The 27291-nt window shown below is 37.8% G+C and overlaps 1 protein-coding gene across 1 annotated transcript in view; it reads right to left on the reverse strand.

Annotated features, from left to right (window-relative positions):
* Positions 1-4655: 4655 nt before the first annotated feature.
* Positions 4656-27291, reverse strand: part of DYNC1LI2 (dynein cytoplasmic 1 light intermediate chain 2) — a 29267-nt gene continuing 6631 nt past the window's right edge. The window contains exons 4-13 of the mRNA XM_065662353.1: positions 23182-23412; positions 17956-18119; positions 17542-17635; positions 16966-17101; positions 16516-16627; positions 14917-14976; positions 14167-14208; positions 13638-13755; positions 12957-13073; positions 4656-7629 (exon numbers count right to left, since the gene is read on the reverse strand). Of these exons, the coding sequence (XP_065518425.1) occupies positions 7523-7629; positions 12957-13073; positions 13638-13755; positions 14167-14208; positions 14917-14976; positions 16516-16627; positions 16966-17101; positions 17542-17635; positions 17956-18119; positions 23182-23412 (1181 nt within the window). The 3' untranslated portion in view covers positions 4656-7522. The remainder of the gene's footprint in view (positions 7630-12956; positions 13074-13637; positions 13756-14166; positions 14209-14916; positions 14977-16515; positions 16628-16965; positions 17102-17541; positions 17636-17955; positions 18120-23181; positions 23413-27291) is intronic.

Genomic DNA, 27291 nt, shown 5'->3' on the forward strand with positions numbered 1-27291 from the left:
ACACAATGCTCCAGGTGAGGTCTCACAAGAGCAGAGTAGAGGGACAGGATCACCTCCTTCGCCCTGCTGGTCACGCTCCTTTTGATGCAGCCCAGGATACGGTTGGCTTTCTGGGCTGCGAGCGCACACTGAAGCCGGCTCATGTTCATTTTCTCATCGACCAGCACCCCCAAGTCCTTCTCCGCAGGGCTGCTCTGAATCTCTTCTTTGCCCAGTCTGTAGCTGTGCCTGGGATTGCTCCGACCCAGGTGTAGGACCTTGCATTTGTCATGGTTGAACTTCATAAGGTTGGCATCAGCCCACCTCACAAGCGTGTCAAGGTCCCTCTGGATGGCATTCCTTCCCTCCAGCGTATCAACTGAACCACACAGCTTGGTGTCATCGGCAAACTTGCTGAGGGCACACTCAATCCCACTGTCCATGTCAGCAATGAAGATGTCAAACATGACCGGTCCCAACACCAATCCCTGAGGGACACCACTTGTTACCGGTCTCCAGCCGGATATTGAGCCATTGACCACAACTCTTTGTGTGCGGCCATCCAGCCAGTTCTTTATCCACCGAGTGCTCCATCCATCAAATTGATGTCTCTCCAATTTAGAGACAAACATCCTCACTTTCTAATACATAGTCAATATATTGAGCCCTTAAAGGGTCATCATTTGATTCCTCTGGAACTGAGAGGTTTTAATTTGATAGTACATGATGACTTATATTAATGGGAAACAGTTTTTACTAACCAACTATAGCAAGTAACATTCATTCTCACCTCCATCCTACCATTTAAGACATACATGATCAATATGGTCATTTAAACTTGAGTGCAACATCTAAGTTTACTCTGCAACCAAAATGCGTGTTAAGTCTGTGTTCAGATACAGACTTTAATTACTGGGCCTCTGCCAGGGCATACACCGGTCCTCCTACCATGTGTCCACCATTCCTGTCTGCACTCTGACCGTGCTGGGAATTCGCCATACCTCTTGCAGCCTGCCTTGCAGGACAGTCAAAAGGCTGGTGCGTGATGAAAAACTTGGCTGGGCTCTTTCACAGAGAGAAGCAGGAAACAAAAAGCAAGACAAAAACTGTATCCAGTCACCTGGGCCAATGAATGAAAGTCAGAGTGCTCTGTCCTCTAGCCCCTCAGGCTGTCCAGTGAACTATGCATAGAGTTGACCTCATCCAAGCCTCAGTAGCCACCTCCATCCATTATCTTTTCAGTGATCTTACTCACTCTATTCTGTCAATTAACTCAAATCTAATGCCATCATTCATTCCCTCTCTATAAGGAAAGTCCCTGTTTTTTGGAACGCTGCCTGTCTGGCAAACTGAGGGCCAGCGATTTATAATTGCATGTTCCCTTTTCTCAAGAAAAGTATTTTACTGTGCATTCTTGCAATATAGGGATGCTGGGGAGGGACTCTTCGTCAGGGTCTGTAGTGACAGGACAAGGGGTAACGGGTTAAAACTTAAACAGGGGAAGTTTAGATTGGATATAAGGAGGAAATTCTTTCCTGTTGGGGTGGTGAGGCACTGGAATGGGTTGCCCAGGGAGGTTGTGAGTGCTCCATCCCTGGCAGTGTCCAAGGCCAGGTTAGACAGAGCCTTGGGTGGGATGGTTTAGTGTGAGGTGTCCCTGCCCATGGCAGGGGGGTTGGAACTGGATGATCTTGAGGTCCTTTCCAACCAGAACTATTCTATGATTCTATGATTCTATGAAATATCCTTGCAAGACTATTCCTAACACCTTTTAGTTGCAATCACCTTTATGGGACATTTTGAAGGATTTTTTTGTTTAAGCTTTTGGCAAGCCTTGGACAAGGATGACAATTCACATGCATCATAAAGCTACACCAAGTGTTATATAAACATGTACCAACAGTTTCATTAGTGAATATTCATAACTGAAAAATCAAACACTTTTCAAAGGTAGCTTTGTGCAACCCAATTCAGCTTTCTTGTGTATAAATACAACTGTGTTCTTTCAGGGCTGGACATTGCTATTCCAGCTTTTGTTCTGAAAGGAAGGAGCATCATAATTAAGACAACTCAAAACTGGAAAGAAAAAAATCTTTACCTGTATTAATACAATTCTGACACCTGAATGAAACTGCTCTTGGCTGGGAAAAATTCAGCAATTAACTCTTTAAAAGATATCTGGCCTATAAAAATAATAAAAAAATAAATCTACCAAGCAAGAATTATTAAGGGAACATCACAAGCAATGCATATAGCATCTTGCAATGGCACGTTAAGCAGCATTACCTACAGTCATGGATCCCGATCCTGCTACCTTCTGGAGCTGGAACATTCAATCTCCAGAGACCTTCACCAAAACATAATTATTTGTCAGGGAAAGGGGAGTCAAGGCGCTTTTTTCTTTAGATAAATAGTTACAACTAACAACGTTGATTCTGACACATTGAAAATCTGCAAAGAAAGGCAACAGAGAAAATTAACTGCTTCTCTTGTTTATGACATTATCTTAGGGACCTGTTCCATGAGACTATTAGTGTGGTTTCAGTATGACCCCTTAAGTAACTTGAAGTCTCCAACTAAGAATTCTTGAACACAAAGTGATTATATTGCTGTTTCAGAGGCCAGCAGTGCTACGTATCAACTTACACTGACAAGTCAAGGCTTTTACATCATTAACTTGTAAACAGTGTCAGCACCGCGCTCTTGGGTGCACTGTTGTATTTGGCAAAATAGTAACTCTTTTTTAAGGCAGAATTAGGTGCCCTATACTTAAGATTTATGGAGACATGAATGATTTCAAAGCATTGTAACACCACATTTATAATACCACTTGCAAAGTGCTTCATTTACAAAAATTAACTTCCTTGGCTGTTTTAAAGCCTTTGAGTTTCAAGAGGCATTGATGTACATGTGCAAGTCAGAGCCTGCCTCATTTCACTTTTCCAGAGAAAAGGCGGCATGCTAGATCAGATTCTGCACTCACCTGCACTACTGCAACTCCTATTACATGAAACAGCTGTTTGTAAGCTACAGTAATATTTGACTGCAGAAACCTCAGATGTCTGTGAGACCAGAGCCATGTGGTGTCCCAAAGCATTAGTTCAGACTATTGCCTGTCATTACTGGTGTTTATATTATCTTCTCCATAGTCTGGAAGTTTTATGTCAATGCTTCCTTGAAGGGGGAACTGAATTCCAGCAAAAGTGTGCTTTTGGAATTGACCTGCCTCTATCCTATGAATATATTATTTATTTTTTAATTAAAAAGACTAAATAACAGACAAGTTCTGCTTTTAGTGTTATATACTCAATTTAGATATTCCATGCTGCTCTACATACAAACCCATATAACAGTCTGGTTTAGGTCATTAATAGCAACGTAGTAATCTGTAGCCTTTCCCTTTTATGTGTTTGACCTACAAAGACTCAGAAATCAATGATTTTATTCAAGCAAAGGTTCATAACTGAGAATCTTCCCTAACAAAACCCTGCCATGGCTGAAGCACCGGAGGGGTTAACACCACCATCTGGAACAGTACAGCAGTGAAAGATTTATCTTAGCAGCTTAGAGCTTCCAGCAAGATGTTTTCCACACCAAAACTTTATTATCCCAATTTTTCTAATTTAGATTTGGAGATATTTTGCTTAAAAAGTCCCCCCCCCAAATTACAAATGAACAACAGCAAAGTAAACCTAAGAGCTCCAAGAGTGTCCTTCCATTTCATCCACTATTACGGTCTTTCTGAAGAAAGACACTCTGAACGTCAGTATGTCTGAAGTTTTCATTTAGTTTCCTCCCAAATTAACATAATAGATAATTCTCTTCATATATTCAAAATATATTTTCTAAATCCCATCTTAAAGGACTTTAATTAATTCTTTAAATTAACAAACTTATTACATAAAGCATTATGGCAATTCAAAAATGGTAATTGTTTTGTGGCCTCATAATAATTCACTTCTAGAGAAACTATGTATTTTAGAAATCAAAAGCTTAGTTGATTTATATTTCAAAAGCAGGGGGACTGAAGAAACATTAATAACTAGAACTTCAATCTGTGCAGAGGAAAATACAGGCATCCAGTTAAAGTAACAATGAATTAAATGAGCAGAATCCTAGTTAAATCAGTCTACTCTTTCTGTGCTTACTAGGATGAACTTGTTATACCCACAAAGGGAGAAAACTTAGCTCTGCTATTGGCAGAGCAGAGGCATTTGCACCACTAAAGCAATTTACTCCTTCAACTTCTCATAACTTGGAATTTAATGCTGCAAATCTGGGACCAGTGCTCTGCTTGGATACAGCATTCCACAAAACATACCAGAAAGTGTGTATCTTAGCCTGGGAAAACCATACAGCAGTTTCCCCATTCTCATGAAATGTACTACATCAAAAGCAGTTCTGCTGACAAAACTATTTATTTGTAAGCTATCATGAGCACACCTCTCTCTGCTACACCAACTTCCATTTACTTATACAAGGTGAATGCTCTGAAGTCCAGACATGGGTTGCATTAGCAAAGGCTGGTACAAAAACTCTGAAGAAGGAGGTTTTCACTGAGGTATCCAATTATGCAAGCCAACTTATTCCTCCTATTCAGAGAACTCACTAATACTCTGCTCCCACAGAAACAGGTCTGAAGTGGGATCTTAATAACCAGAAAAAAGCACAGCATAAAGCAGTCTGGATTCGTGTTTATTGAAGCCAGTAAAGACGTCCTCATTTTGGCAGCACTAGAAAGCAAGATTCCACATGACTGCATACTGCACTTGGTTAAAGCCATACAACTGGACTAAGGTTTGTTTGATACATTTGCAGTCCTAATTGTAAGTTGGAAAAAACCCCCAATAAATTTAGTATACAGGACAGTGAACTTCCATTTACAGAATGTATATTGTTAAGTTAATGATGTACAGAGCAGTCACTTTCAACGCAGTTAAATTAAATAAATATGAAATTCTGTTCAGTTTAAACAGTTTGTTGGTTTATTTTTATTTTTTAATGCCAATGAAAAAAGTGCAAACTTAAAATCAAGCAGCATAACCACAGCAATTTTATGGAGGGCCAATCTTAAAACTTTCCTATTTATTTCAAGTTGAATGCTTTTATCTTTTGTTTTCTTAGTTTAAACATGAACAGTATACGCAGTCACTGTAATGCATATAAATATAGTCATATAATAGTTTAAACAGTCTACCATACAAGTGCATCTGCAAATAAAATGAAGTTTCACTTGAAAATGTAAAGGCTGTTTGCAATTTGGCCTTTGGTTCCAATGCTTGAAGACACCAGAATAACAACTGTGCAGCTCACCAAAGTTGATAGACTTTGGCAACCACGGATGCTACATTACTTACAACTTACTTTCCATAAACTAGGAGCATTCACTTGCAGTTAAAAAACGGAAATCTGTTTCTGTTTTGTCAGAAGCATCTTTCTGCAAAGCTGGTAAACTATCATACATTATCAGTTGTGATCAACTGTAGTATATTTAACATTTTTATAGATCTGGAAAGTACTTCAATTGTATGTTTTTGCCATGTTGCTAGAGAAAGTGCTTATCGTTAGATGACAAAAAAAATGCAGTTTCAGACTGAGGTTTTCAAACTATATCCTATTATGATCACACACTTGTTCAATTTTCCTGCCGAGCTCAGTTCTCAGTGTCAGGAGGGCAGTGTGTAATTACTTCTTCTGGCACCCATTACACCAGGAAGTACATCCACGTTTCCTATCAGCCATCCACAGTCTTAGTCTAACTGTTATCTAGACAACAGTGTAGGTCCAACTTCAGGTCCTCGCATGTATTGAAAAACAAAACAAAACAAGAAAAAAAGTATTTTCAACAACTGGCACAAATAACATATTCATGTTAATGTTTGTCAGAGAGGCAAGTAAATACTCTTAGTTTTCTAGATGTTTAGACAGACTTACAAGAACAGCCTCTTGATGTAACATAGGATTTGAAATTAACATCCAGTATTGTGTTAGTGGTCAATCTAATTCTGTATATTTAAGTAACAGCATATATTAGGGAAGTTATATCCAGACATCAGATTTAGTACAACAAGTTCATATCAATAAAAAGTAAACTCTGTATAATTCAAATTGTGGTTTTCCCTTCAGCATTAAAAGCACAGAATATGCTTGGTATTTTTAAATTCTGGTAGTGTGCACATGTAAAACAAGCATACCGTATATAAGATCAAAGTGCCGTTTCAGTAACCATAGCAGTTTTGTTTCTTACACAATGATAGTTTTATATGACCATGGACAGAGCTCTGAGCTCTGTTAGAGCAACGGGGACAACCACAACCCATCTTTCCAAATGAAATGCTACATTAAAGAAAATACAAAACAAGTTATTGACTATGTTCATCATGTACACATTCATGCTTTTTTAGGTTACCTTCAGAATTGGAGCTGGCTGCACCTGCAGCACACGTGGTTGGAACTAGGGCCTTGAAAGTTTTTGTTTAAAAACCTCCATAGCCGTAAGGCAGGAATCATTTTTAGCTTGATAGCTAACATTTAGTTACAAAAAGTAAGAAAAAAGAATACAGAGAGTGTTCTGTAGCACATTTCATTTTGGGAAAATGATAATGTCACCCACCATTCTTCATAGGCTAGCCTCTTGGCATAAAAAAAAAGGCAGAAGCTATCAGAAAACAGGATTTAAAATTAAATACAAATTGCCAAACTACTGTTTTAAACTAAACAGTGACTGTTTGTACTACAGTGCACAAGTTCAAGCACCTTCTAAAGACACACCACACACTGTGCCAGGCACTTGGATCTAAACAAGTTGTAGTTTCTCCCTTTGTCAGCTACACCAGAAAGGGCATCAACTCTCTTTAAGAGTTTTTTTTAACTAAAACAACAGTTATAACAATAATAAATTCCCACAATGCTTAGTGTTTGGCCTGGAATTCTCTAATGTAAAGTAGTCTTTTTAATAAAACAGTGATTATTTACCCTATGTGAAACACAGGATTTAACAACATTGCTCCTCTCCAGTCAATCCAACATACTAGTTTCTCACTGTCCCAAATCTGTTTCCCCTTTTCGGGCTCCATTCCCTACCTAGGCTTCTTTCACATAATTAATGCTCTGTTATATCACCACCACCACTCCAAGAACATAATGCATTTGCAAACATACAAGTAGCCAATTCCAGAAACTCCCAAAGAGGATCTCATTTCTCTTTCTTGCCTTGAGTGCAGTCAGTAGTAGTATTTCAATGAGAATTCTCCATTTTGCTTCTCTCTGTTCTTCATGACAGGAAATGTCAGCTGCACCTGCTTACCTCCAAAACCAAAAGAACTGCCCTATATAAACTCTAAATGGTTATCTTATACAGAGGGATTTTATATGCAAACTTCCTGAATGTGCACTTTTTACTGGGACAAGGCAATGATGTAGTAAGCTCATTTCCCCTGCCCCAAGGAAACTGATAGCATCTGCCATAGCAGAAAATTCCTGGTCTTATCAGATCAATATACATAGTTATTTGGTCATTTACATATGTATTTTTTATGCATTATCAAGCTTCGTTCTCTGTTGGAGGAGAGTTTGTTGTTACCATAGAGTCTGGTTTGCGAGCCATCCTATCCAATTCCTCTTGAACATTTGTCAAAACTGGTTTTTGCCCTGAAAAGAAAGGACTAAGTTAAAGCAATCTTATTTCAATGGAATGGTTTAATCACTGAACACAAGTATTCATAAAATCACCTTTATATGGCACTATATTATTTAGTTTCTCGTTATTTCACCATCTACCCAAGAATGCAGGGCCTGACATAACGCAAGGTAAAGACCGATAAATACTAAGGTTTGAATGACTTTAAACAGATGAAATATTGAATTATACAGCAGCATAAAGCACAAAAATATCTGTGATATATTTTACAGCAACTACCACATTTAGAATGTTCTATAAAAATCAACTATATATGATCTATACAGTACAACATTCTATTACTGGTACTGATTAGCAAGGACTTTATTTAAACCCAGATTTTAACCACAAGTCTTGCAAGGTATGTAGGACACCTGCTACAAAAATCACATTTATTTGGTCACAATTATACTTGCTGCATTTAATATTAAACAACTAAGAAAGAAGAACTCTTTTATGTCTGCAGACAATGTTTCCCTTAAAAAAGAGGACATGATTACATATTCATGTAGTATCTCAGAGCAGTCATTTCAAAGAACTTCTTCAATTGGAAACAGACACACTGAAGTATTTCATGGTAAGGCATATCTTACATTTTTATATTAGACTCAAAACTTCTTACCAATACTGTAACTGAACCATCAGTTTAATTCTCTTATTCTGAAAATAATAAACCCACAGTCAAATTAATCACTAGAATTGGAACAATATATTCTAATGCTTAGACCATACAAACATTTAAGATTAGAAAGCTGTATTTTTAGACAAAAAGTAGATTATATAACCATGTACAGCTTCCTTACATAGCCAAAGAATTTAACAAGCATCTGTTTTCCAGCTCAAATGTGTGTGAAATATTAGGTGGATTTTTTCCAGGGTACATGCTGAAAACATTAAGGCGGCAAGATTTGACTGTTAGAGATTTAAGTGTTTTTTTCCAAAGTACAAAGACATAACTAAGTTAAAAGGTTACCTTTAATGACTATAAAGTTTTTAGATTTAAGTACATCGTAAGCCACAGTACTCTTAATAGCATGCATTCAAAGCATGAGTATTTAAACAAAATTAAAAGATCAGGCTGTTAACTATATTATAACTTGCAATACAAAACACTTCACATGTAGGCTGATCCTATCTTGGAGTTAAAAACCTTAAAATGATAAAAACCACACAAACTTCTTGCTCAAACAAAAGCAGATTTAAATAAAAACTGAAAAACTGTAGCTTTTTTATGCTAGACAAAGTGAACCCTTCAGCCTCCAAAGTAATACCAAGCAGCTGTCTCCTGCAACTACCACAATGTGGACAGGAAAACATTGCCAAGCTGTTCAATGACATGTAGGTTTACATACTGCTCTTTACTACCATCACGGGTGAGCACTTTTCAAATGAAAAGAAATATAAGGAGCTATTTAAAAAAAAATACAAATTCCCTCTATTATGAATTGATCCTTGCTTTCAATTTTCCTACCAGAATATTGTCAAGGACAGTAATGACCTTAGTCAATTAGATGTGTTCTATGCAATTGTACGCATTCTCCTTTCTAGAACAGAGTGACAGCAAGGAACCTTACTTCTTTATCTACTGCACAGGAATAGATGGGTGAAGGCAAATCCTAGAATTTGCAAGAACTTTCTTGTTAATATAAATTTTTCAAGTCTAGAAGTTCATGTGAAGAAAAACAGTCCCCCACAGAAACCACAAATTGAAGTTTTTTGAAATATCATGGTCTACACGTGGAAGAAAGATAGTCCAGAAACGTAAAGGCAAATAAGACGGGCGACAAATGACACAGCATGAAAAATGGACATGTCACTGCAGCATCTGCGCAGATGAGAGTTTTCTCAAGTAATTAACATAGCAGAAACCAATCAATCAATAAGGCTGACCAGGATGTTAAGATCCACAATGTCTCTCTCATCCTGTGACAGAATCTCAACATTTCAACCACAGAATACTCATAGCTGTGGGAGAAACATATGGTCCCTGTAAAGCTAAATATTTTTAGTGTCAACCTTCTGAAAACTTAGGGCTCTTTAAACAGTTTACACATTTTAAATGTCTACAAAGATCATTTTAGCACATTTACTTGCAGAGAGCATGCTGCCATAAATAAGACTTTCTCCAAGATAACCTCTTCAACTCTTCCACAAAAGAGCAAGCAATCTTTTCCCTCACCATCAGAACCAGCTACCTTATAGTCTCAACAAGAGCTTTTCAAAAACCAGTGTTAGGAGCCCTTACCTTCTCAGGAAAGTTTAATCTTACATTGGCTGAATATAAGTCACGAGCACATCAGCTGATAAGGAGAAGGCATATTCTCTTGTAAGTGAAAGACAGTTGTTCTGTTCTGAAAGTCAGGGAACAAACATGAGCTGCCAACTTGATGCAGCCAAGAAAAGCCAACTGCGATCTTGAGATCACTCAGAAGTGCTTCCAGCAAAGAAAGAGAACTGCTGTACCAGACATTACAATGAGATATCTGGAGTGCTGCACACAATTTTATCACTCACGTTCAAGAAAAGATAAGCCAATGATAAGAACTAATGAAGAAGAAACTAGTAGGGAAAACAGAGCTCAACCTCGAAGAGGAGACTAAGAGAGAACTTCCTAATTTAGTCTAACAAAACAAGAAAGTTAAGGAAGGATCTATGACTGCTGTGTCTAGATGTTTCAGGAGAGAAACAATCTATTTAAATTAGAAGTTAATGCTGACACAAGGAGGAAAAAAAAAAAAAGTACACACAGCCATTTATTATCTTTGAAAAACTCCTGAAAGGCATATGATGCTCTAGGAGACAGAGAGGAAAGAGTAAAGCTCATTACAAACCAGTTAGTTTTTGCTCTAGTATTTCTTCCAGAAATTGCAATTATGTTTTAGGTGCTTACAAACAGCCTACCAGCACAATAACCAACAGGGATCTGTTACCAACAAGTTGTGTCAAGCCAAACATATTTCTTTCTATGACAGGATAACAGGTCCTGTGGAGAAGGGAGAAGTGGTTGGTATCACGTCTTACATGACCTTTGTATAAATAAACTAGACACAAACCAATCTTGGTATTTCAGAAGAATTAATGTATTGTAATTCATAAAATTACCTATTCGTTATCCATAGTACTAGCCAGTACTAGTCAGTAGTCTACCCTGTCCAGCTGTCAAAGACATCAGATATGTAGGCAAGCATGTGTGAAGGGAATACAAAGGATTTTGAAAGACAGGTTAAAAGGTAAAAGTTATTTATATATATTATCAAAATGGGCCATAAAAATAGAATGTAAAACAATGATTAAACAACTGTATGACCTTTTGAAACACTAAAGTAATTTGATACAGACTAGAAAACCTCCTACTAGGAGGCAGAAATTGTAATAAACTGGCTGTATTGTTATAACAAATCCTGTTTAACATCATACAGGTAAAAACTAGCATCACAATGAGACATCTAAACAGAAGGACAATATATAACACAGATTAATTAACCCTTATTAAGGGCAGACAAAGCCTTTTCTGATGTACTGCATTCACTTCTGAGTACCAAAAGAAATAGCTTATGTGAGTAGACATTCCAAAGAAGACCAGTAAGAACTGTAAGAGCCATAAACACAAGTCCTATGAGGAAAGGCCAACAGAAATGTTTTTTTATAGTCCAGGCAAAGGCCACAGGCAAAAAGGTAACAGCTTTCAAATATGCAAGACTGCTGCAAAGACAAAGGGGCTATACTCATCTCTGTCTCCACCTGAACAAGACAAATAGTATTGGGATTAAGAAATTCTGACTGTACAAGGGAAAAAAATAACCAAGAAATTAAGTATTAGAATAGACTTCCTGGTGAGATAACATTACATCTTTTATTTCCATTTGGTTTTAACCACTAGCCAGGAACTCGTAACTGATTCTGCTTTAGATAACGAGCATGCATGAAATAATCTTAAAAATTACTTCTAGTCCAATTTTTATTAAAGCAGGTAATTTGACGCTGTGGTCAGTAACAGCACAAGGTTGCACTTGATGAAGCAGGGGACACCTTTCACTATTTAACTGAAGAGGGCATTCTGGATTAAGAAAGAATTAGTATTTTTATAATGTAGCTACAGTATTATGTAAATAACACAAATAATTCTTTGTTATCTTTGTAATAACTATTTTTTTAAAGACAAATGACAGAATTCATCATGATAAACAAAAAAAAACCAACCAAACAATAAAATACTGCCTTGCCATTAGTCAAATTCTAGCCGGCTTTGACCTTTCAGAGCTGAGAATGTCATATAAAACCTTTCCCCCTAAAAAGAAATAAAAATCCTTACTTCCCCTCTCCAGGAATAGTTTCAGTTTAAACTCCCACACTCCATCAGCTGCTCTGCTTTTCTTACTGGCAATGTCATCACTGAGGCTGGCATCAAATACTTTTCATTCCCAGTTCAGAATGCCTGGGCCTTACACTCTCCTCTAAGCACCAGACACCGTGTGCTTGGCATCACTGTTACATTTTACATGGTTTCACAAGTCTGGGTTCAGAAGTAGGCTATCTATCAATAATTCCGTAGTGAAATAATTCTGGAAAGAAAGCTCGTGAACATTAAGTGTGATGGGAATGCCAAAACAAACAGAAGCAGTTAAATGATCCAAGTATTAAATTGCTAATATCAGATGGAACAATCACATATTTTACAACACCGAGTTCTGTAAAGGTACTGAGTATTCCAACAGGCTTCTTTAATTTTCACCTAGAACACTGCAATTACTTACCAGCAAATACCTCATACAGTGCAGTCATAGGCAAATACACAGAACAAATCCAGTTGTGTTGGATCACAATAAAATATTAATTAATGAGAGAATAACCTCAAGCTGTGGTAAGAAGTAATTCATTTAACTTGAACCCTGGAGAGAGCTCAATAGTTTGACTAGAAACTGCAGTCCAAACCCAATAAACTGCATTTCCTTCAAGCAACAGTTAAGTGTCAAGAAAGGAAGGAATTCTGAAGTAAGATGGGAAACGAGCACTTTCTGAATATGATCAAGACTCAGATGTTATTTATATCCCAGCAGTATAACTTCTTCAGAGAATCAAGTTATAACAGGCTTGACAGAAGCCCCGGAGTTGTCAGTTGCAGTATTTTAGAAATTGCAGTAGTTTACTTCTTTTTTTAAAGACAGTATGATTTGGCACTGTCATCTGTCAAGGTCTGTCACTTCACTGACCAGTTTAAAAGACAGATGGAGTTAGACCAATGCGGACCTAATAAATCACTGAGAATGTGCAAAGCAGCCTGCAATAACAAGTCCAATACCTGGTTTCTTGGCTGTAGTTTGCACTCCACCAGCACCGGAACTCCCAGGAGAGCCAGTCTTCTTGCTCAAGAGACTGTTAAAGAAGCTAGCCAAAACACCTTCACTCGCAGCATTATCTGAATAAACAAATTTAAAAAAAAGTAAATAGATAGATAGATGATAGATAGATAGATATAGATAGCAACACAAAACAGTTATTGCCGGTAAATGATGTAACTTACTCTTTACACACATACTTAACTCTTACCAATCAAGGAAATAAACCTCAAATATGTGAATCTCTCCCTGTTCAATTTAAAGACAGTAGTCCTTTGTATTCTTTGTCAAAGTCAAAGATGACTGAAAGCATATTACTGCTCTTCTGGAATAGGTAGCTGTCACAAACCTTGAACATATTTGTGTGCTTTTGTTTTTTCTAAACGTAGTAGCTAAGAAACAAAGTATTAAGTATGTTTAGGCAACTTAAGAAAATTATGTATTCTGAACTCTGCTATGTTTCAAGTCATATGAATGACAAAAAATGGGGGGGGGGGGGAAAATCAAACCTGAAGCTATGTCATAAATTTATTCCCGTTATTAAACTAAACCATTCATGAATAAATTCCAAAATCTTTCTACAAAAAAGGATTTTTCTGAATGTAAATAACACATGATAAAAACAGTACAATGATTATTCATACTTTTAATATTTGGATCTGGTTTCTTAACTGATGCTATTGGTGAGGCACTGGGTACATTGGCGGGACCAGCTCTGCCTTGAGTTCTTGGGGATCCTGCAGGTCCTCTTGCAGGAGATTCCTTAAAACAAGTAAAAAAATCACACAAATCAGACAAGAACTTAAATAGATTAATTATATAATGCAAATGTAACACTACATAAAACCTACTTTTTAAGCCTTTATATTAGCACTATAGTGTACACACACAGGGGAAGAAAAAACCCACCAGTTACTTTTGGCATGTTCCTCCACTGCAGGAAGTTTTCAGCTCAATAATCATCATATATTTCTATGTTTCCACAGCGAATTAGAATGAAGAAATTCATAAGCAACATTTTAAAATATTAACACCTTTTTTATTTCCTGAAGTTTAAGGGAGATTATGTATTTTATACTTATGTTTACAAAATGAACCTCTACAGGTTAGAATCATTACCTCTTCCCTAGAAGAAAACAAAACACCTCCTACTCTTCTCTTAGATTTACTTACTGATGCTCTAGTAGGCGTTGCTGGCTGTTTGGCAAGGAATGACTGGAAAAAAAAACCATATTAAAAATAATAAATATATTTAAAAAAATACAAAGGAATAAAATACAGCGATATTTATTTGATTTTTTTTCCTTGATATTTACAGGCTTCCTCTTTGACATTTATATACTTCCAGACTTCACCACTAGAGGACAGAGTTAAAACGAGTAAATCAGTCCTTTGTCTTATACAGCCTTACCAGACCATAAACCAGATCCCTGAGACACCCAAGTCTGTAACTTCTACAACATCTATAATCAACCACACAGGAAAGTGTTAATAGTTTTTTTAAACAACAGAGCAGTAAAGAAAATGGCAAGATACAGAACAGCCAAATTTGACACCTTAAAGCCTTTCAAGCATCTGGCTGTAAGAAAACCACAACCCTAAGATGTTTTAAAAGCATTTATATTCCACAGATCAATACAGCTGCGTTGCAAAATTGTGAATTATCTTCTTGTTCTTCTTCGAATTGTAAATGATTTCTGTTCTCAGCATATTTTCCTTTCAATTTGCCAGGGCACATGGCCATATTTTCTACCCGTATTTCTTAAAATAAAGTCTTATTTCACAATTACATCTGAATTTGCAAAGCTGAAAAGTGACTTTCTAGTGGTTTAAATGAGGCATGACAAACTGAAGGCAGTAACAATGGAGAGCTTAAAGTCAAATCTTATTTAGTAAGGACCTATATTATTCATCCATTCTTACCTGCTGCTTCATAAGAAATACTTGTTCATCTTCTGCTACCAGCTCTTTATCATGGACTAACTGTGGAACAACATATCTTGTTATTATAAGTAAAAACTGCAACTACTGCAACTGTTTTTGCATTTTGGAAATCGAAAAGGAAGAAAAAGAGGCAAATATTTAATACCATTTAAAAAACCCAACAAAACCAAACTTTTAACATTCAAAAGCAGTAACATTAAAGAAGCTGTCATTAAAAAAAAAATTTTCTAAGTGAATGGAGTAGACTAGCATGGATGCCAGCCTTTGTGTATTCTCCTAGAAAGATGAGTACTTCTCCTCTTTCAACTTATATACTTATCTCATCTACATGAGGTAAGTAGCCTCGTTCATCTTTCTCAGTATTAATCTCATCAGCATCTCTTTGAAGACCTCAGACTCTGTAAAACCTCACACTCAATCCTGCAGCCCCCAAAAGCATTACACAAGCTCTTATCAGTCTTAACACTGCTATTAGGCAATGATTATTTCCTATAGGTTCCATGAGTTACAAACAGGATTAAACCTTTTCCTTCCATGAAAGCTTCAAATGACTCTTCCCTTTCCCAAAGACTGGGGCTTGATCTAGAAACATCAGGTGTGTACAGAAGTTGTAAAAGAAGCTTTCCAATAAAAAAGAGAAAATTTCATTTACAATTTTCCATATTATCCATTTTACACATATCCTACTCCTGTATGCCTGTATACTCCTGTACACTCAGAAAATTAGCAATAAACAGAATTTATATGGATCATTTACTGCTCTTGCCTTACATAAAGAAATCTGTTATTAATCTGTCACTAATGCAATAGTGACAGACTATCTTACTTTGCAAGATTTGCCTTTACATGGTAACCTCAATGCCATGTGTGTATATATGTAAATTGCTGACGTCCTACTAAGGTATTCTCCCTTTTCAAAAAGGTGATTTTTGAAGGTGATGCAGAGAGGTTCACGTGAAATGGTTATTTTTGGACTGCCTAAAAGTTCACTAAAGTGAATGATTTCTGTGTTTGCAGTGCTTGTGGTATAGAATACCCGTTTGATTAGTTTGGGTCAGGTGTCCTGCCTCTGCTTCCTCCCAGCTTCCCCTCCTCCCTGGCAGAGCATGAGGCTCAGAAAGTCCTTGGTCAGAGTAAACATTACTGAGCAGCAACTGAAAACATCGGTGTTAGCAGTGCTGTTCCCAGGCTGAAAGTCAAAACCACAGCACTGCACCAGCTACTAAGAAGGAACAAAAATAGCTGCTACTGCTGAACCTAGGACAGTATCCACCCCTTATTCCATACCATTCGTGTCATGCTCAGATCCCACATTTTTTAATATACCATCACTCATCTCATATATATATACACATATATATAGATGTATACATACACACACACACAAAGAGAGAGATATTCCTTAGTGCTTGCAGTATTTTAAACAATTGCAAAATGAAAGCCTCATGTTCCACACATTTGGATACAAAACCCCCAAATATTTAATTCAGAGTTCTTCAATATTAACAGGTATTAGCAGACACTCAAGCAAACTTCACTTATTTGTCAGGGCAGAGGGAAAACTTTACTCCTTTTTACCTTTCTTACAGGAGGTTTTACAATGAAGTCCTCATATGCATCTTCTGGTTTCACTGTCGTGAAATTTTCATGTAAAATGGCAATTTTCTTTTCATTGTCCCAACCAGCAGGTCTATAAAAGGAAGGAAAGCTTAGGCTTTTCAGTCACAAAACCCACTTCTATAGAGACCATTTATTTACTGCCCTCTACCTCCATAAGGCAATTTTATTACAGGTCAGTCTACTTCTCAGCTAAATTCCAAAGGCACTAAAAAGTTGGAATGGTATACCCTAAGTAACATAAATAATATGCAGTAAGTTGTTTCTCTTAACTCAAAATTTCAGAAGACTCACATACTGAGCTTTTGAATGACACAAACCATTCAAGTTATTTTTTACGTATGGGCTATATGAAGTCTAGTGCTTGACAGAAAACAATCTGAAACCCTGCTGCTTATACAATTGACTTACATAAAAACTGCATCCTTTTCTACCACTAAGGCAGGTGTGGTAAACTGAAAACCGTATGTTTTATGTACAATGTACTTATACAACAGATCAAGGTTCTTTTCCTCCTTAACTGATGTATAAATCAAGGCAGCCCCATCTGATTATTTATTTAAGGAAAATTATGTAACATATGGCTTTTAAATTGTAGTAAGAATTTCAGAACAGAAGCTAACAGAGATGCATGGACCAGACCTAATTTTGAGAAGGAGTTCAAGGCAATAGTCAAAGACATTCAGTATTAGGAGACAGCTGAGATCTCAGGTTTACATGGAAATTGCAAGTTCTGAGGGAAAACCAAGGGAAAAAAACTCATACAGTGCAAGACAAATCTGTTTAAAAGGAACATAAGTGCCAAATCCCATGCACAAATTAAAAACATTTATCAACAACTTCAAACAAATGCTACATAGTAAATAACAAAATACCAAGCAATCTTGAAGTGCAACTTCTCAGATTAACTTTTTGTGCAATTCAACACTAAAACATTTTTTCTTGCTTCCAGATTACAGCAAATCTCGTCAGCACAGGAAAGGATACACTGTAAGCAGAATCCACGAATGTGTGACTGAATGAAGTCAAAGTGTTCTTCTCTGTAATCATGCTCCTTCTCTAGTACACTCACTGCATCGCACTGGCAGAAAGGAAGAGAGAAAAACCAGAAAACAGTCATTTCATTCCAGTACGTCCTAGAACATCTTCCTGAATATTACACCTATCACATTTGCTGTGAGCCTTTGGTTTTAAAATGCCGCCAATAACTCAAAAGAGAAAGTAATTAACATATCATTAATAAGGTTACTACCCTCCTGCAGAATTAAAAATTTACTTATTTCTAAAATAAATCGCTTTACTATTAATCCAGAATTCATTCTGCATATCTGTATAAAGCATGTCTCTTAAAAGAAAAGTAATTAAACTTTTCTGTAGTAGCAAACAGAACTAGAAACTCACTTTTGTACAAACTACCAGCACAGGAATACCAAGGTTGTGAGTCAGCACATTTTCTCCCAGTGGCAAAGAAACATGTTCATCCTCTTGGCTAGAAGGGCCTCTTCTCTGCGGTGATCCTTGGTAGCCTTCTTCAGGTTCTACATACTCTTGAAACTCCTTTATAACTATTAAGAAAGAGATCTTAAGGTGCAACAAAGGAACTAGCTCTTCTCAAACCATAATTAACCCATGACTAACTAGAAGTCTCAACTTTTTTTTCTCCTTTCATAATGAGGCACTCCATGAGAACAGAACACAAGCCTTGTGGCCCCTTCAAAAACAACTCTCCTCCAGCAGAACTTGCAGCAAGCTAAATTAAGTGCATTTATAGCTGCAAGAGCTATAGTATACACAAATGCACATTGCACAACTCAAAGCGTTTCATTACTGGGGAGCTGAAAACAGAAAACGTCAAACTAGTTTAGCAACACAGCTCACACTCAGTGCAATTTGTACCTGGTTTGGGAAGAAAGCATGGTGAAAACGTAAATGGACCCAGAAAACACCAAGCTGAAACAGCCACTCTTTCTTATAAACTGTATGTAACTCAAGCTTCTGCTACTCTACATTTCTGTTGCAGAGTCCAACGCTAGGCATATAAAAATTACACTGCATACAGATTCAAGCACTTCTAAATATTATCTGAAGGGACTCAGTTACATTTTAGAAGACCACAGTGGAGTTCAGAGGAAACTAGATGCTTTCTACATTTCCAATTTTGTAATTTCATGACAAGGATGAGCATTCCCTATTGAATATTATCAGATATTAAACTGCCTAAGAAATAGTATTAACACCATTTTGGAAGCGCACTGTGACCCCACACATGCTTTATCAAAACTGGGCTGCAACTTACAGCCTTTCTATCTTTTTTTCAGAGAGAAAGCCGCAGACCAATCAATCTACCTATTGAATGTGTCTGCTTCCAGCTTAGCACTTCCCAAAGTCCCAGGGCTTTCCCTCACATGACAGCCCCACCCGAAGCCTCCTTCCTGTTCAGCCATGAGGAGCTCTCAGGAAAGAGGAAAGCAAAGCTCCATGATTTGCTCCCATGCAAGCATCTTTATTTTAGAAACAGTGGGAGCAGGCTGACTGCATGTACAGTAAGGAAAACTCTCTAAAAAAGCTCCTGGTCTCCAGTACGGTCACAAAGACAGTGTTGTTCAGCACATCTATCCATGCGACAGGGAAAGAACTGCAACTGTACTGCAGGCCACCTGTTCCCTCTCAGGTTTAAGAAGGGGCAAAACCTCCAAAAGGTTTATAATACAAATCTTGCAAAATGAAGTCACTGTACCTTTTCAAAAGAGAAACCATTCCTGCAACAGAATGGGCATGTGGAAGGAAGAACAAAGCAGAAAAACACTTCTGTTCAAAGCTGCACAATCCACAATTTTTATTTGAAATACAGATTTGTGTGATTCTTGGGAAAACAAGTGCCTTAGTGAGAGAAAAGCTTAAAACCCTACATTAAATATAGACTATAAGACCCTGATCACCAATTCAGTATATCCCAAGGAAATAAATTTAAATTTAAAAAAATCAAATGCAGCTGCTTTTGAACTCAGGGAGGCAGTGCCTTCTGGTGGAGAGGAAACAACAGTGCTTGCAGAGGGATGCTTTACTTTAGTAATGTCTCATATTCAGCAAATGGAAATCAAAATTCCATTACACATTGTGCTCATTAAATATGTTTCCTGATTATCTCACAGAAAGCAAACTTGAAAAATTATCACCACGTGATGATGTGCCATAAAAGTCACACATAAAAATCAGTGTGCTCATTTATCTACCAGACTTGCAGCTTATCTAGGAAAAAGCCTTTTATTCAGAGTTTTGCACTTAAGACAGCAAATGAATGGAAATCTCCAATTAACTGATTTGTTCTTATGTTCCTGCTTATTTACACAAGCTCCTGAAAGCTCACTATAACAGGAATCACTCGTGTCACAGGAACAATTGACTCCAAGTACCACTAAGAAATCAGTTCACAATTACTGTTAGGTTTAATTGTTTTAGTAACAATAAAATCCTCAGTCTTGCATTACTGTATAACTGCAGTACGGAAAAGGCAAACACTATAACTTACTGAACTAGACAGCTCACAAAGGCCTGAGCAGCAGAGCAAGAAAAATGATGAATTCTTTTCTCAAGACAATCATTCCATATTTACACTCAATTAGTTTCACATTCATGCAGCTTTTGGCTTTTTTTTTTTTTTTTGGTGTATTATTTTTACTGATCATAAGTTTTAGTCTTGTGAAAAGAACTCCTAGACAACAGATGTGTGGGCAAAGTAAGTGTCTTTTAGCTTTTAGCTTAAGAATTCTTCCAGATGTATGTCAGACAGAAGAAAAAAACAAATTCAAAACTAATAACTAATTCAGTTGAATGGGACAGTACTTAATTTTCAGGAAAATATGCTACTCTTTCATATATTTATCTTACAGCGCTGCAGAGGACATTAATATAACAGCAATTTTACCCGTATACTTTCTTTCTGCATTTCTCGATTCTTGACAGTCTTCTGCTTTGCTGTCATAAACGGGAAGGCAAAATTTAGATCTTCCCTGAAACAGTTATTCAAATGTGTTACTTAAACAATGTTTTATCATATTTGAGCCTGAATTAAATTAGAACATTTAAACTGACATTATTTATCTGAACTCACACTGGTCAAGCTTTTAGCAAAGAATTTCCAGAGCAGCTCAGTAATAGGAGTGAGTGCAGACTAACAATATTGCTGGCATACTTTAAATAATTCAGTTTCTTTCAAGGCAGCCTGTTGCTTCCACATGTGTGTCCTGCCTCCCACTCTGGAAGCTCTTTAAGCACAAAAGGAAAGCTGCTCCTATATCAGATGGAGCCCACCATCATCCACCCAGTAAAGCCGGGAGAAACATCTCAAATAGGAAACACAAGACAAAAGGCTAGGTGGAGAAAGGCCATGAAAACCTTGAAAGCAAAGAAAAGCACTCCAAAGTTCAATTCCATTGAGAATGGTGAGCTAACAAAAGGACTTCTGGAAACTGTTAGTGACATCTCAGTAATGAACAAAGAACAAGCTAGCAGCACTTTAAATGGATGCTAATGTGACAAAAAGTGTTTCTTCAGGGTCAATAAGAACTACCAGGTACTGGTACCAGAAAGCACCATAGCCATTCAGCTTGGTCCACACCCCACAGCTTGTATCTAGAAACAAGCATAAAGGGAACACAGCTCTGCAGGCTGAACATGCACCCATGCAATGTTATGCTGCACTGTGGCTTTCCTGGAGTGAATTTAGGACATTTCTCCACTCTACAGCCTGTTTCTCTGTTTTGACTGCCTGCTTTGCAGATGCACTTTATTATCCCTGGTTTTTCTCATCCAGGCTATTGCAACACAATGATTCTTCATTTTCTAAATGGCAGCTGATCTCAGTGTATAAAGCAGGATTTTGGTAAGGAAAACTTTGCTGGTGTTGCTTTACTAATGGACTGCGGTCACAAGGCATTCTTCAGGCATGTGTGCTCTATATTATCTGAGCAGTTTAATACAACCACAGTCACAATAGGAACTTCTTTTAGCGTAGCTTGTTGTTAGAAAAATTACAAGCTATGGTGACAAAAGTTTTGAGCACAAATCTGGGCTTATGGACAGTCTGTAAAAAGTCAGAAGACAAATATCTGAGATGACACAAGTGTCCTACACAGTGACTGAGAAAAGAAGCAAGATGGAAGCTTTTGAATGAAGGTATTAAGGCCCCTGTTTCATCTGAATGCTACTACTGGACCAAAGTTCACCGCTCAGCCATGGGATGGCAGCAGAGTCCTGCAAGAGTGTGAACTGGCTCAAATTTTCCTTTTCCCCACCTTTTATAGAAGCACAAGAGAAACCAGGAATTTCCACAACATTTTAATTTAGAAATCTTTGAGACAACACTATTGGAATGTCTTCTAAGTTCCCCAAACAGGATGGTTTAGCTTTGCCATAGGTGTACTCGGCACCTTCACACAGTACAGTCTTAGTGAAGGCTGAAAACACTCGCATTTATTCAGATTGCCATAAAATCTAGCGTAACTCAGAATAGTGCAGATCAGGTCAACTGCTGTACTGTGAGACTAGAACTGCCTTTCCACCTCCCATTCCCCCCAAATCTCTCATAACAAAAGGAAAAAAAACCAAAAACAGTGCTTTTTCTCTTAAAATTGTCAGATTTTACCTCTCCATCTAACCTGGTGATCAAACCCAGGTGGTTTCAGTCACAAAGTTTAAACTCCTGCTAGCATGTGGTAGGCACAAGCCTTTCAGGAAAGTAATATTTAACATTCAGAAAGAATGTCAGCACCACAAATACACCTGAATGCTCACAGACCAAACAGATTACACTGTTCCCTATACTGAATCTAAGGAAGCTACTGGACAGTATTTGCAAGGTTGAAACACTCCAGTACAGCCAGCCACCAGACCTGAGCAAAAGCAGCAACCAGCAACTATCAGTATGACTCTATATTTCAGCTGAAGAGGAATCCATGGGGCTAAGGTATTTTGCACTGAAGGGCTTTATTTTGGAGTAATTCATTACGCAAACAGAAAAAACTCTCAGTAAACATTCAAAACTATTTTAGAAAAGAACAGAAGCTGCAGGAAATAGCAATACCGCAGCTACACTTGCTCACCAGTGCCACATTCTTTCCTGCCACAGATATGCCAGGAAAGAAAGTTAGTTTATACAGCATTCCTAAAGTCACAGGACAGGAGAGGCTGTAGTGAGAGATAATCAGATGTGCCAGGATCACAGCCTGAGCCTCGTGAAAAATAAGGGCAGAGAGACCAACTGGAAGACACACAGTATGGGAATGGGACCTTGCTTAGATACCACTGGAATGCAGCCAACTCACTATGCTACTGAAATTTGCCACTATTTTTAAAAATGTGATTCTGTATGGAGTCATATTTTATAAAAACTTGGCCTTAATAAAGAAAAAAATTTCAAAATCTCATTACTGCATGGGATGTAGACCATTAATTTACCTGATGTTTTGTCAGGACAGTGAAACCGGAAAAGTTATTTTAAAGCCTAATAGAGTCTGAATTAGAGCTATAATCACAACTTCAAAGTAATTCTTATCCAACCCATTCTCAAAACACTAATCTGAAGAAATTTATCATTATAAAAGACTGTATGGATGCACAAAGACTTACACTTCCGTTCCATGTCTCTCATCTCTTCTGGAGGAATTTTCATCTTATCAATATGTTCTTGCAAGACACTGGCCCATTTCTGTAAAGACTCCATAATAGTCCAAGGTCTAGACATATCTGCAACAAACACTACAATGGTGTCTTGCAGGGATTCTGCAGAAACTGCAAACTTCAATAGCCCTTTATGATATAAGTCTCCATCCAGAATCCAAACGTTACAGCGAGTATGATCTGAAAGGAAAAGGTATAGTTGTAATTCAACAGATGCCAACTTTCTGCTTTGACAGTCTGCAAGTGAACGGACGAATACATTAGTATTAAATGGAAGGCCAAAGCCCAGCTACCAGCAGATCTTGCCTGTTTATTAAGACAGGTGCATGTTTACATGCCTACATTACTCATTAGATGCTTTTGTTTAACAGGATTTTTTTCTTGGTTCAGAATCTTTGAGTTAAAAAAAAAAAAAAAAAAGTAATTCCTGTTCTTTGGCTTTCAGTAAGGACAGCTGGCACAACAGCTTTTAGACAGACACAGCACAGTATTCTTGAATTTGAAAGATACATGTATTACAGGTGAAACCAGAATACATGTGCCACATCCGACTTCAAGTTCCAAAGGGGCAGTTATAGCTGAGTCCAGTGGGGAAGCCTTAGATGTCCCTCAGACACGTAAGCTGGTTTAACATACTGAAGACATCTCACAACAGAAATAAGCTGCAAACAAGATACAAGCCATAAGCAGCTTAAGTTTCTAGCACAGACTTAGGAGGAGCAAACACAGGATAAACTTACAACTGACCAAACCTTAAAGTTGTTCTGCCTGCTCTTAATTCACATTGGCCTCTACTTGCAGGCTCCTTACAGAATGAGTACCGGACAAACCATTTGGAATTTTAGTTTCTGTGTTTCTCCCCCCAGTCCCAGTGTTTCAGTAGCGACTGGACACTTTTTGCTGAAATGCAAGGTGGGGAGTGTGAAAAATCAGCTGGAGCAGACAGCTGGCATGAGAAGTTTTACCCCAAACCTGAACTTCGGCAAGAATAGAAGAAACTGAAAATGAAGCATCAACTATAAATGATGTATCAGGTACAATGAACATTCGATTCTGTCCAAATGAATAAAATAAATACAGTATTGCAGAACTTCCTCCTTAAAAGGAACAATTTAGTTTGTTTCTTTCTTCTAGACTTTTCCTAGTACCTCTTCCAAAACATCCCCTATTCTACTACAGCTGTCCAGACGGAACAGTGGGTCTCCATAGGTATTAAATACAAGATATGTGAATTCTGATATGTGAATTCAGTAAACCAATCACTGCAGAGCCCGGATTTTCAAACCAGCCACTGAGCTTAGTCATTACTCTGACTCACCATATTTTTCTGCCTTGTGCTCTGAATCTTTCAACTTCACAAAGTAAATCCAGTCACTGTGGCTACCATAGCTTTTACTCTAGGAAAGAACCCATCAAGATCAAAAACACTGGCTCTAGAAAAAGGCAAAAACTTGACTAAGCTGAAAGGAGGAAAGGGTACAGAGATACACACACCACCCTTCTGATCAGGTGTTCAGTAGAATTACTGAGCAGCCAAGTTACAGACAGATTACATCAAGATGCTATACGTGGGCAGTCTTCATTTAGCATTGTCATGCTCCTACTTAAGTACTGTTAGGTTGTCATAAGACATTGAACCATCAGGCATCACACAAACAGGCCAACAATTATGCCTTGAAAGATCTCCTTACTTCCAGCTTCACATCTCAAATCTATCCTTTGCAGTAAACAAGTGACGATAACGGTTGTGTATCTAAGACATATACTTTTGCATTATCTGTCAATTGTTTTTCTCGTCCCTTCACCCCACTTCAGGAAACTGTCTCACTGGTATCACAAAGGATTCTCACAGCACTGGATATACAAATCTAAAGCTTTCAGAAGACCTCTAAGGGCAAAGGGAAATCTGGTAAAACTTAGGAAAAAACAGAAATGAAGCCAGGACACAACGTGAACACACATATATTTACTATTACACTACAGTAAATGAAACACTTCTGCAGGAGTCTGTTACCTTCCACATTCCAGAAGCATCCTTTGTATATTCCCAAAAGCAGAAATCTACCAGTGCCAGTGAACGAAAACCCTGTGAGCTTTCTGTGAGTTACAGGTTATTAACAGACATTAACTATCTCTACACACAACTGCCTCCTTGAAGCAAACATGCAAATTTCCAAAACCTAACTTAAGTCTACCCAGAGGCTATGTATGCTTACAACACTCATCAGCACTATCGTAGAGTTTGTCCTACTTAAGGATTTCATTTCTGCTGAACATCAAGGAACAGACTGCAACTAGAACAGAGGCAGAACTAGAATGCAGCTGGAACTACCACTCAAATGAAATCAATCTGCTAGGAAGACTGGAAGCCTAGCACTCACATTAAGCATACTTTAAAAGAATAATATAGAATTGTATGAAAACCAAAGGTTTTGCTCCTTTCCTACAGTAAAGTAGTATGGCTTGTGATTTACATTTGCTACACTTACACATACAGTACTAGGTGTTCAGGATTTGGCAAGGACATGATGTCAAAACTCAACTTTGTCAGCACCACATCAAGCTCCCGGTTTGTCGTATTACCTGAATGGTAACTGAACCTTTCACAGTGGCTATGACAGAGATGCCAAAATAGCAAACAACTACCAGATCCTGTTGGAAAAGCAGATGCCACTTATTAAAGGCTACTTCAGTAGGTGCTAAAACTACATTTCTAAACTATCAATATTTCATTATCCCTTTAGCCACGAAAGATTTCCACCTTTGATGAATTTTACTGTAGATGGTTGATTCTGTGAACTGCAACTGTAAATTCCGTGTTTATTCAAAAGGTATCAGTGGTAATTAGACAACCCTTGTGCAAGCTGTGAAGAAAAGCAAAAGAGGGAAAAATAGTTTCCAAGAAAATTACTTTAAGATGTTGACGAAAAGACAATTTTCTCACTAGAAACCAGTGTATCAGCACTTGGCTCAATCTGGAACAACCAGTTCGACTGGAATATGCATATGATACGACTGAAGCCAGTCCAAACCTGAGGCAAAAACCAAGACTACTTGACTTTGTGACAAGTGAGAACACAACAGAATAGCTCTACTTTACTGCCACATTTGGCACAGCTGGGACAGCTGTACTGCATCTGTAATCTTAGGCAGTTCAACCCAAAGCTCTCTGTGGTGTATATAATTGGCAACTAACCCACACAGTACTGCTGCAAAACCAGTCAATGTTCGTCTCACTGACCTGCTGTACATCCTCACTTTTAACTGCTCTCAAGAGACTCTAAAAGCTGCTCTAGAAACACATATCCTTTAAGAAAATTAGGCAGAGCCTCTCTTCTATCTCCTACAAACTAGGATTCTCATCTACCAAAAGCAGACTGACCCGCACACACACAAAACATATGCTCATCACAAAGAAAGGCAAAAAACTGAAAACTGGCCACACTCCCTGGGAAGTTCCACTACCAGAAGACCCTCAGGCCTAGGCTGCACAGTCACTTTAACATTCCCAGTTAACTTTACAGGTACTGCTGTTAAGTGTTTTTATCCAGATGAACTGTGGTGTCACGTAAGCAGAAAAAGCCATATGCTTCAAGGATATTGTACCTGGGGCTAATGATCAAGGAGAATCATCTCTCTCAGAACTGCTTCTCAGGCATCCCCAAACCTCATCTTGAACAATGTCTTACCCAAGGCAGAATTTGGGATAGTATCCTACAAAGGAGACTTTTCAGGCAGAAATTCAGTAGTGGACTTATTTTAAGCTGAGACTTAAGGAACCACTGCACATTACAGTGAACAAATATCTAACAGAACTGAACCAGCTAATTACCAACACAGTGGTGATGTGTATCTTGCCATCTAAGCTGGGTATCTGCCACTGTCAAGAAACAAGCAGATGACAGTGAAAACTAAAACGTGTTAGTGGGCACCTATATTAGCCACAGGGGTCCTTCATAAAAGAGGTGCTTTCCATGTGTTTAAGTTTCCTAAAAACAAACAAACAAACAGAAAACATCCCCCTCCCCCCTGCAAAGAAAAAAAGAAAGAAAGGAAAAG

Source organism: Lathamus discolor, chromosome Z (assembly GCF_037157495.1).
Source record: "Lathamus discolor isolate bLatDis1 chromosome Z, bLatDis1.hap1, whole genome shotgun sequence".
In the NCBI taxonomy this organism is placed as follows: domain Eukaryota; kingdom Metazoa; phylum Chordata; class Aves; order Psittaciformes; family Psittacidae; genus Lathamus; species Lathamus discolor.